General features: G+C 43.4%; 1 protein-coding gene across 1 annotated transcript; it reads right to left on the bottom strand.

Moving 5' to 3' along the window:
- Nucleotides 1–1,131: 1,131 nt before the first annotated feature.
- On the bottom strand, nt 1,132–12,134 carry zgc:136858 (uncharacterized protein LOC678543 homolog). Its single transcript, XM_061823109.1, has 18 exons — nt 12,077–12,134; nt 10,606–10,720; nt 10,357–10,531; nt 9,136–9,247; nt 8,281–8,387; nt 7,620–7,746; nt 7,413–7,533; nt 6,106–6,191; nt 5,871–6,004; nt 5,437–5,496; nt 5,211–5,274; nt 5,029–5,123; nt 4,709–4,837; nt 3,674–3,788; nt 3,235–3,372; nt 2,985–3,151; nt 1,677–1,759; nt 1,132–1,600 (listed from the first exon to the last, which is right to left on the bottom strand). Exons 1-18 carry the CDS (start codon nt 12,132–12,134, stop codon nt 1,405–1,407), a joined length of 2,082 nt encoding a protein of 693 aa, XP_061679093.1. The 3' UTR covers nt 1,132–1,404.

The raw sequence follows: 12,134 nt of genomic DNA, 5'->3' as shown, positions 1-12,134 counted from the left end.
ATCATGCATTTTATGACAGTGGACTTTTAAACAAGGTCTCTAAATGATACAGTAGTCGATTATCGAAACAGTTCTAGATTAATCGATTAATTGTTGCACCTCGAACCATATCTGTTTTTCTTTCTCTCTCTCCATGTGTCCTGATTTGAGTTATAATGCTGGGCCTCATTGGCATTCCGTCAGTTGGCTTGCATGTAGCACCTTGGCCTCAATATTAACGGAACAACTTCTAGCTGTATCCAAATTAGCTTCTCTAATTTGAATTCAAACAGTGGCGCTGTGTCTGACCACCCAAATTAATAAGTCTAGAAAAAAAAATAAAAAAACAACCACCAGCAGGCTCCTACCAAATGACATACGGTAAACAATTACAGTTAAATGCAGCAAAGATGATATGGTTATGATATAAGTGTGTTGGCACTGTGTGGTAAAACTTGAGACATGTTCAACATGTCTTGGTTGAAGCCAGGTACTTACACCTGGACTGGAAATCATCGGAACGCAGAATATTGTTGAGTGCAAGTTACTCTGCCCCTCCGTGGCTGTTTACTGCAAAGATTTTGAATATTAGTATTGATCATCAACCAAAAAATATGCCTATGAGTACATTTTCAGTCATCCAGGTCATGGTAAGCCACAAACGTCAGTAAAGAGCGTTGTTGTCGCCTCGTGTGGCTGAACAACTGCGATTGATATGTAAGAATAGTTTTGGGGGAAAACTGTTAAATTATTCCAGAACATACTGAAGAACCTTTATTAAAAGGTAAAAAAATAAAACGCTCCATGGGTTGGATTGCAGAACACAGGCTGGACTTTGCTCAAATCTGTGTTAAATGGTTAACATACGGTGTTTACAAGCTTGGTATTGTTACAATACATAACTTATGTTGCATGCCTAAAATGATTATACATACAGTATCTTATAAAATGAAGCACACCTGTCACATTTTTTTTTTAAATATTTTATGTTTTCATAGGACAAATTGAAAAAAAATGGCATTACAATGCTACAATGTACTGTAAAGTAGCTAGTGTACAGCTTTTACTCATCCATCTATTTTTTTTTGCCGCTTATCCTCACGAGGTTCACGGGGAGTGCTGGAGCCTATCCCAGCTGTCAACGGGCAGGAGGCCGGGAACACCCTGAACTGGTTACCAGCCAATCGCAGGGCACATACAGACAAAACAGTCACACTCACAATCATACCTCGGAGCAATTGTTGATGGCATATGGGAGGAAACCGGAGTGCCCGGAGAAAACCCACGCAGGCATGGGGAGAACATGCAAACTCCACACAGGCGGGGTCAGGATTAGTGTGGGTCCGAGCAGCCAATCACAGAGAACATACAGACAAACAACAAAACATTCTATGGACAATTTCTCGGGAGCATCTCCAAACACTTTCAGTCAATCCACATGAATGCCGGTTTGGGCCAGCTGTGGTTTTTGATGAGGTCGGGCTCTACAGAGTGCGCACTCAGGACGGGGGCGATAGGATGCGGCGATGCGAGTGACGAGCGCGCGGCCAGGAGACCCATCCGGACGCAAGCGTCAGTGTCTCGACCCTGGACGATCCCGGCCATCAAGGCGCCTGCGAGACTGCGTCGGGGCGACGACAACTCGCGTTTTACTTTGAATTTTTGGAAAAAGTATGAGAAAGGGAGATGCGACCTACCTGTCTCCTGCTCCCGAGACGTTTACCGTCGTATGTGCTGCGACACTCACTGCTGGGTAGTGGACAGCGCAGAGCTTCCTTGCCTGAAAAGTGGACACAGGAAGATATTTATAATCCTCGACCCATTTTGAAAGTGAAAGAAAGTGAAAAGTGAATGATCTACATTGAATTTTAAAGCAGAAAATTACAAATATCAGTGAGTGTGGCAAACGGGGACAAAACAGTAGCGATGGAGATTAAATTCAACAACATTTAAGTGATGAAATGTCAAAAATGTTAACTTCATCACATTGTATTTACCGTAATTTACGGCCTACAAGGTGTAACTTTTTTCACACAATTTCAACCCTGCGGTTCCTGCGTTTATGCGGCTGATTTGTGTATTTTTTTCTAACGGCTGCAAGGGGGCACTCGGGCGGAAAAGGTAAGAATGAGATCGGTGGAATATATGTGCCGAGGAAGTGACTTTTACCGGTCCGTCCATGTTAGCGCTGTGCTACCATGTTACTGCCGTGTCTCAGTGATTTTTACCTGTATATATTTTTTTGTTTTTGTTTTTAACTGGCCCTGTTAGCGTGGCGCTAGCATTAGCGAGGCAGCGCTAGCATTAAACTCTCTCTCTCGAGCGGAAAAGCTAAGAGTGAGACCGGTGGAATATATGTGCAGAGAAAGTGACTTTTACCGGTATGTTTTTTTTTTTAACTGGACCTGTTAGCGTTGCGATAGTGTGTTGCTGCTGTGTTACTGGCGTGTCTCAGTGATATTTACCGGTAAGTTTTATTTTAACCGGCCATGTTGGCGTTAGTGTTAGCGCAGTTCTAGTGTTACTGCTAGCTTTAGCGTGGCGCTAGCATTAGTGCTAGCGTTAAACTCTTTCTGTGTACCGTCTTTCTTTGCAAATATCTCGTGTTTGAATGTGGGTTTCAATGTGGGCACTTCCGGCTTTTAAACAGCTGCGGCGTATACAAATACCAAATGGTATTTCCTTTACAAATGTACTTGGTGAGGCTTAGAACCAGGTGCGCTCTGTCGGCTGGGATTATGGGAATTGTGTTTTTACAGTATGCTTTTATAAAGTGTGCTATTCTTCTGATTAAAAACCCCTTTTTGGGGGGAGAGCGAGACTAGAACAGTAAATACAGTGTTGATGTATTCATTTCAAAGGGGAAACATGATTTTGAAATGTGACAGATTTGAGTTACGTGACCCTTGTGAGAACAAACAAAAACCCGTACGTCAACCACTTGAAATTGATTTTTTTTTTGTTATCTTCTTCGGGTTTGTGAATTGAACCAGTCAAGTTCTTGCCTTCTTCTCGATTCTTGGCTGCAGGTTGACTGAGCCCATGTGGTGCTCACCGCATACCAGCACTCCGTTCTCTCCCAGGGTCACCACCAAGCAGTGGAGGTGCTCCAGAAGAGGGCGTGAGAGGGCCAAGGCCAGACTCAGCACCTGCTCCAGGGAGTTTGGAAGCGCTGATGTCCCCCCCGCCCCCAACAAAACCACATCCTCACTTGCACATTACCACAAACAATGTTGTATTTCTTCCGATCTTTACCTTTAGGTGTTTGGAGGCCAAGCGTTTTATTCATGGTGCACAGCTCCACCAGGTTGGGTGACGCGTAGGACATCGACTTCCAGGCGTCGGACAGAAAGGGCTTGCAAGCTTTTTCTGAATCCGTAGGCTCGTACCAAACTGCACCCAAGTTTCATGTTAAAGACTTTTTGTTTTTCAACTTAGGGCGGGTTATCAAAACTCAACTTATTCAACACACTCGTGTTTTCCTCTACTTCCTCTTATTAACACTTTCCACGCTCTTAAACTGCTTTTAAACTGTTAAACGAACAGTAATGTACTTCATTAGCGTATACTATGTACCGTTTATTTTATGTAGTGTAGCTAATTGACTTTGGCTAACTAATCGACAAACACTGCATCCCACGGGCCTCAATTGGCAGCCAGGATGCAAGTTCGAGACCCCCGATTCAGCATGTACCGTTGATGTTGTGCTGTTTGGCCATGGAGCAAACATATCCGATGGTGGAGGCGGGTATGTTTCCATCAAGACACACCAAGGTGGACGACAAAAGCTGGTTTTCAAACTGTGACACCTATCGGAAGACAGATGACAATAATACATTCATTTTATTAGGTTTTGCTCCTCGGCTCAGTGCCAGAGAAACCTTTGCAGAATTTAGAGCCTTCCATGAACATAACATTAATTATTTAATGTGAGATGAATAAAACCCACACAAGTATGGACGACAACGACCGTGATTTCCAGCCTACAGAGCGCTCCTGGTTATAAGCCTTACCCACTACATTTGTAAAGGAAATACCATTTGGTACATACATAACCCGCACCCGTGTAAAAGCCGCAAGTTCCCATATTGAAACACGAGATATTAACAAAGAAAGACGGTACACAGAAAGAGTTTTCAAAGTTCTAATACCTTAGCCTAGCTTAACATAGCAACAGCACGGGAGCACGAACATACCGGTGGAAAAAAAAAAAAAAAACAGACGCGGCAGCTACACAGTAGCAACACGGTAGCACAGCACTAACAGGGCCGGTTAAAAAAGAAACCATGCCTAAATCACTGAGACGCGGCAGTAGCACAGCAGCAACATGTGAGCGCGATGCTAACGCTAGCGTGGCGCTAACAGGGCTGGTTAAAAAAAAAAAAAAAAAAACATACCGGTAAAAATCAGAGAGACACGGCAGTAACACAGCAGCAACAAGCTAGCGCAGCGCTAAAAGGGGCCGGTTAAAGTCACTTTCTCGGCACATATATTCCACTGGTCTCACTCTTAGCTTTTCCGCTCGAGTGCCCCCTCGCGGCCGTTAGAAAAAAATGCACAAATTATCGCGCATCACCGCATAAGCCGCAGGGTTGAAAGCGTGTGAAAAAAGTCGCGGCTCATAGGCCGGAAAATATGGTACACAGAGTTGGCCTGAGCTGAGATTCAAACCCCCAAAAATTGAACCTTAAAAGCCATCGGGCCAGGTCGGGGTGCAATCAGAACTTACATATTGTTCTGTTATTAGCTGGTGAATGTCCATGTCGCCCAATCCAAGACTGAGTTCTCCATTTTCAGTGATAACAGCACAGTAAGTAGCGGTGCTTTGGCCTTCCAACCTCGTCACGCCGCTGGTATCCTGACGGCAAAAGCACAGGCGACGATGGCATTTACTGACCACAAACTCACATATAAAAACTCGAACAACCGAGTCACCTGATGACCGAGGTTGTAAAGGCGTGGCATATTTTCTGGTAAATGTAATTCCGATAAAAAGGTTTCCAATGTTGAAAATTCCTCCAATTCTGCAACCCTACTGACAACACATACCATATGCTTGCAATAGTTGAAGACGCCATCGCTGTGAGAATCAGCGCCGGTGACCGAGATGAACATCGGCTGATGGCCCAAACGACTCAGGCAGTCTTAAAGGACACGCACACCGCAAAAATTACGTCAATCAAAAGAAGATCATAAGAAAACCAGTTCGGACAAAGATCGCACAGACCCACCGGCGATGTTCCTTCCGACGCCGCCGTATGACTGACAAACACTTCCTGGGTTGGTCTGCCCAAACTCAAAGTGACAACAGTTTAAAAATGGAAGAAGGGAACAATCAAACGTGTATCCATTTTTTGTGACATTTTTATTTGCCAATATACACTTTTCTTATGCAATATATTTGTCTCGGATCATTAAAGACTGAGAAACAGCTTATGATATGGATTATAAACTTACTTGAAATGTTTTCGTTTTCCCTTTTGCAATAAAATCCACATTTATGCCCCCGACGACAACCTGCACCAAAACAGAGTGGCATTGTTGACGCACACCGAGCTAGAGACATACAGTATTTATGAAAATTGACTTTTTTAACGGTTTGTTCACAAATCCTCTGGTTGACTCTCAAGGACGTCTGCCCAACCATCAAGCATTAAATTCAAGAACCAAGTCCACTTTCAAGCAACGATAATGTCCAAAAGACGATCACAAAGAAACATCCTACTATCAAGTTGAAGTCAAAAGGTAAGCAGAGCTGCACTGAATTTCATTAGCTGGATAGATGAGAGTTAATAAACAGTGCTGGTTTTTGAAATGCTACTCGCTTTTTTTTGAAGTGTATTTGAAAAATGATTCCTTCAAATCACCTATCTGCGTTTGATAACACTCACGATATTATTTTCTGATTGTCTAGCGGGTTGATGACGATGTGATGCGGGACTTGGCTTTTTCGTCTTCATCCGCTTTGACAGTGCAAAAGCTATCTGGCTGCCAACTTTCGCATTGTTATGAATGAGAGCGATATCTGCGAGCAAAAAAAAAAATGAAGGAAAGATAACATACTGATATTGGGGAGTGGATATTATGCGCACACGGTCAATGAGAAATGAATTATTGGAAGGATACTGGCTTGAAGGGACTGTCCTTGCATCAGGTCGTTGACCCTTTGGAGAATGTTCGGCGTCACGTCTTTTCCTTTGATGCCCAGAGCACTGAATCAGAAGAAGAAATGAGAAAAACAGTTGCTTGGAAATGCAGACCGACGACCATGAAATTCAACTATGGATGACAAAAGTCAGCACTGGCCTGTCCAGTTTCCAATGCAAAGTACAGTGGTGCCATGCAATCCGGTTTTAGATTGTTTCATGACGGTGTTCGTAACTCAAATCATCTTTCCCCATTGAAATGGATGGAAATGCCTTTAATCTGTTCCAGCCTCCCAAAGAGAATGCAATGTTTGTATTTTTTTTAATCAATAAAGTTAGCATTCTATATTATTCTTCATAAAAATAAAGCATTGACAATTAAATGGAATGTAAAGAATTAAACTTTTATTTTTTTTTTAACATCAATGAACATTGAGCTGCTACTTCTAGTGTGTATGCCTTGGCTACATATACACATACATCCATCCATCCATCCATCTTCTTAGCCGCTTATCCTTACAAGGGTCGTGGGGAGTGCTGGAGCCTATCCCAGCTGTCAATGGGCAGGAGGGAGGGTTCACCCTGAACTGGTCGCCAACCAATCGCAGGGGATAGTGACACAAAAAAAGCACACCCACAATCACACCTAGGGGCAATTTAGAGTGTCCAATTAATGTTGCATGTTTTGGGGATGTGGGAGGAAATATATATATCCATCCACCCATCGATCCATTTTCTGAGACACTCATCCTCACAAGGTTCATGGGACTGCTGGTGCCTATCCCAGCTGTCATTGGGCAGGAGGCGGGGTTCACCCTGAACTGGTTGCCAACCAATTGCAGGGCACATAGAGACATACAGCAGTCGCACTCACAATCACAATCACACCTAGGGGCAATTTAGTGTCCCAGAGAAAACCTACGCAGGCACAGGGAGAAAATGCAAACTCCACACAGGCGGGGCCGGTATTCGAACCCCGGACCTCGGAACTGTGAAGCCAAACTCACGGTGGAACAAGTGGTATCCAAAAGACATCACTGCACTTGCAAAAAAATACCTTTTCTCTTTTCTCTGAAACCTAGATTAAGGATAAATAATCCATCTATTAATGTCAGACAGGCTATTCATACACTTGGAAAAGTTTTACAGGTCAAAATTTGATGTAGACAATTATGGGGATGTGCTTGGCTTGGGTCGAAACCGACCTGTGCATGGAACGCAAACAGTATGTAAGGCTAAACTTTTCATCCATTCCGTCCATTTTATTCATAAATATAACTCGCATACTCTGCCTCCGCCACGGCCGTCTGTATCGCTCGCTCTATCTGTCGTCCAGCTGCTGCGTGCTCCTTGGGGATGGGCACAGCTATCAGGACCCCACTGTGGACACCAAGCGACAAAGCACTCTCTAATGGGGGCGGTAGTGACAAAGCACGATCATTTGTCAACGTCGATGTCCTGGGCGTTGGGTGAAATTTTGAGAAGTCAATCTACCGATGAGCTGCGCAGCCTCGTCGGGATCCCTGACTCCGTACGGTGAAGTGAATCCGCTTAGAGGAGAGAAGAAGGCCGGGAAATCTTTTGACGGTCCGTAGGTGGCGACACAAACGCCCTGTGTCTCCTGTTTAGGGAAAATGCACAGTGATGGGGGGGGGGGGGGGGGGGGGTCGTGAAGTAGCTTTTTCAGGTGCTGTATCTGTAATTGACTTGAGTATTTACATTTTTTGATGACTGACGTTTACTCCTTACATTTAAAAACAGATATCTGTTCTTTAACATTAAATTTTACTTGAGTAGCTACAGCACCAAGGGGCAGAAAATACAATTTTCAGACACAAACAATGAAGACTAGAATAAAGAATGTGTCCGTGAGGATTGCTATATTGTCTGACTACGTTTGTTGCGCCACAATTTGTGTTCAGGGGTCCTAAAACTGCAATCATCAATGCTAATTTTCAGCATGTCAAAGGCATTTTTAAAAGTATGTTAGCTTTAAAGATATAATCAGTGGTAGCTGGGATAGGCTCCGGCACTCCCGCGACCCTTGTGAGGATCAGCGGCATGGAAAATGGATGGATGGATTCCTAGCGCCAAAAAGAATCATAGGTAGCGTATACAGTGTATGTGCTATTCCATATCTCCTCTAAGCTCTTACTAGGAACTCCAGAGTGCGTCCAATGTCTAGAATAGACTTGACCCCAGCTGATACCACAGCAATGGGAGTCCGGCCGAGTTCTGTGAGATCAGCACTGATGTCCAAACCTGGAAAAATACGCAACAAAGTGATAACACAATGGCAATAACCCAGTGTTGATTGAAAATACAAAATCTTCTTGTAAACTCACTGATGTTGAGGACCGGTAATGTCAAAACTACATCTAATAGTAGTACAGTGGTACCTCGGTTTTGGAACGTCTCGTTTTTCGAACAAATCGGGTTTCGAATGAAAATTTCAAGAATTTTTTTTTTGCTTCAGTTTTCGAACGAACCCCCGAAAGAAACCCAGAAATAACATAATTCGCGCAAGGCCTGATTCGGTTTTCGAACAAATCGGTTCTCGAACCATCTTATGGAACGGATTGTGGTCCAGAACCGAGGCACTACTGTAGTTCCATCAATCGGTTTTCCCTCATTTGGGAGGCTCATATCAATATCAACGCTGGCCTTCTGGTGTGGAGTTTGCATATTCACCCGTGTTGGTTTTCTGCATGTTCTACGGCTTACTTCCACATTCCAAAAATATGCACGTGTGGTTTAGCGAAGAGACTAAATTGTACATAGATGTGATTGGCCGGCGACCAGACAAGGGAATACTATATCCCGATTCTCACCCAAAGTCAGGTGGGATAATCTGCAGCGCTATAGAAAACAGGTGGAGGGACTTTTTAAGGGTACGTGAACACCCGAGATTTCTTTCAGCTCAGTTTTGCGTTAGGGTTAGTCGACATCACCTTTTCAAAGGAATCCATGATAAAAAAAAAAAAAAAAAAAAAAAAGCTGTCGGTCTTACTCTTCTCTCCATCTCTGTGCACTCCCCCGATACCTCCAGTGACAAACACGGGGATGCCAACCCGCTGTGCCGCTATCATGGTGGCCGACACGGTCGTTCCTCCAGAGAGTCCCTGAAGACGCATCATCGTCACATCCGGTCAGATGGTGGGACATAAACCGTGTAAACTTTGCTACCGTGCTAAATTGTTTAGCTACCTGTACTTTTTAATGACAATTTATTTTCCTGAAGATGATTCACTTTTAGACGGCATGGTGGTGCGGCTGGAAAGCGTTGGCCTCTTGGTTCTGAGGACCCGGGTTTGATCACAAATTTGTGTAATGTAATTTTTGGGTTTAAAAAAAAAACCCCAAAACATCTAAATAACAGGTGTCAAACTCAAGGCCCGGGGGCCAGATACGGCCCGCCGCGTGATTTTATGTGGCACACGGAGGGAAATCATGTGTATCAACATGATTTTTGTTCAAATCTGTACCGAAATTTCAAATTGTCATGTCATAAATGATAACGGGCGGCACAGTGGATCAGCTGGTAAAGCGTTGGGTTCTGAGGACCCAGGGTCGATCCCGGCACCGCTTGCGTGGAGTTTGCATGTTCTCCCCGTGCCTGCGTGGGTTTTCTCCGGGCACTCCGGTTACCTCCCACGTCCCAGAAACGTCCATTAATTGAACACTCTAAATTGGTGTGATTGTGGCTGTTTGTCTCTGTGTGCCCTGCGATTGGCTGGCGACCAGTTCAGGGTATAAGCCGCCTCGTGCCCGATGACATCTGGGATAGGCTCCACCACTCTCTGCGACCCTCGTGAGGACAAGCGGCTAATAAAATGGATGGATGGACGTTTTACTTTTACTCACATTTGAAAACTACACTTTTTCCTCCATACTTTGTCAAAATTGGCACATAACTGTAACTTAACACAGTTGTTTATGTAACATGATTGCATGATAGTGTACATGCTAGAAGTATGGCATTGATGCATTATGGCCCTCTGCATTTTAAGTGCTTCTTGGGTCATCTACACGCAATTACAAACTTATACGCAGGTCTCAGTTTTTGCAGTTTTGAAAAGAAAAAAATATCAAATAATTGGTGCTTTTTTAAAAAAAAAAAATTCTGGCTAAATTGTCCAATTGTGGAATTATCTTTCCCCACCTATCCATCTGTTGAATACAGGGGTAGAAATCAAGCTTCATATTTCACATCTGAGTGTCGCGTCGTCACCTGGCTCAGCACATACGGCAGGTCACGTCGAGACACCTTGACGGAGCCGTCGCAGCGGGCCAGGAAGTCCAGCTCCTCCATGGACAGACCGACGTGAACTTTGCCCTCAATCACCGCGACAGTGGCTGGGGTGGCGTCCTGGGCCCTCACTACGGCCTCCACCTCTCTGGCTGTGCTGTGTTGTGTTGATCCACTCATTCAATTTGAGGCTCATTATCACAGTTGTAACATCATGTGCACAGTACATACCTGAGGTTGTGAGGATAGGGCATGCCATGAGTGATGATAGCGCTCTCAAGCGCCACCACTGGGCGGCTTTCTGCCAATGCATTTGATACCGATGGATGAACTTTGAAGGCGCCGTCTAAAAGGAACATTATACATACCATAATTTCCAGCTTACAAGCCGCAACGTTTTTCACACACTTTTAACCCTGCGGTTGATGCGGCTAATTTGTGCATTTTTTTTCTAACGGCCGCCAGGGGGCACTCGAGCGGAAAAGGTAAGAATGAGACCGGTGGAATATACTGTATGTGCCGAGGAAGTGACTTTTACCAGCCCTGTTAGCAATGGGCTGGGATTAGCACTGTGCTAGCGTGTTGCTGCTGTGATACCGGTGTGTCTCAGTGATATTTACCGGTAAGTTTTATTTTAACCGGCCCTGTTAGCTTAGCGGTAGGGTTAGCACTGGCGTTAGCACCGCGCTAGCGTTAAACTCGATCTGTGTACTGTCTTTCTTTGTAAATATCTCGTGTTTGAATGTGGGTTTCAATGTGGCCACTTGCGGCTTTTCCACAGCTGCAGCGTTATGTATGTACCAAATGATATTTCCTTTTGCAAATGTACTCGGTGAGGCTTATAACCAGGTGCGCTCTGTAGGCCGGGAATTGCGGTATTATATTATCATAGCAGTCAATGGTGGGGTGTAACAAGCTGATTGAAAAACAAAGTGAGGAGGAAGTACAGAACCCTATTTTCAAATTTAGGAAGTAAAAGTATATGAAATACTCCAGAAAATAAGATATATATGAAAAAAAAAAAAAACAACTTAAAGTATGGATTTGTACTTCACTACTTCCCAACGGTGGCTTTTAAAAATAATGTGCTAAAAAATGTGGTCTAATAATTAATCAAAGCTGGTGTTGTATTAAATATGAATGACAGCCCCTCCATTTTGTTTTTTACTTTGAACTTAAATGCATTTTACTGTTTTTAATTACTCAACTTCAAGTTAAATAAGCCTACAGATACTCGAAAAATCCACTTAAGTGCCGTTTAAAGTATTCGTAGTGTACTGCACTTCTCACCACTAGCATTTAGAAAATAAAGTGGCAAAAAAAGTTGGCCTAAAACTTATCAAAACTGATTTTATCAAAAAGTGTGATTACTACTTACCGCAGTTTTTTTGTTTTACACAAACGTCTGTACTTTTATCAACTCTGATCACAATCAGTACTCCTAATATAATTCGAACACAACTTTTTAAGGACAAATTCACACTTTCAAGCTTTTTCTGATTGGCGATATAAAGAATCAAACTTGTCATAATAGAAGAACAAACAATTATTTTATTTTACCATCTAATTTATTAATTCAATCACTTAAACACCATAGTTCTCCAGTCCAAATATTGAACACTCCTTAAATTACAAAGTACAATTCATTTGGCAATAATTGATACAAAGCCATATTTTGAGATAACGAAGAGGAAAATCTTACCATTCTGAAATGTCGAAAGTCCTCTTCTAATGAGCAAAGTGGAAAATCGCTTGAGCAT

Source organism: Syngnathoides biaculeatus, chromosome 6 (genome assembly GCF_019802595.1).
Source record: "Syngnathoides biaculeatus isolate LvHL_M chromosome 6, ASM1980259v1, whole genome shotgun sequence".
In the NCBI taxonomy this organism is placed as follows: domain Eukaryota; kingdom Metazoa; phylum Chordata; class Actinopteri; order Syngnathiformes; family Syngnathidae; genus Syngnathoides; species Syngnathoides biaculeatus.
Note: the sequence above shows the minus strand (reverse complement) of the source record. Positions and strands in the feature narration are given on the sequence as shown.

What these genes read in the sequence shown, in the direction of transcription:
- zgc:136858 (XM_061823109.1), bottom strand. Translation starts at nt 12,134, where the DNA reads ATGCTCAAGCGATTTTCCACTTTGCTCATTAGAAGAGGACTTTCGACA. An exon ending in GGAAAACGAAAACATTTCAA is followed by an intron (nt 5,275 to 5,436) that starts GTAAGTTTATAA and finishes TGTCACTTTGAG; the next exon opens with TTTGGGCAGACCAACCCAGG. An exon ending in TGGCCTCCAAACACCTAAAG is followed by an intron (nt 3,152 to 3,234) that starts GTAAAGATCGGA and finishes GGGGGACATCAG; the next exon opens with CGCTTCCAAACTCCCTGGAG.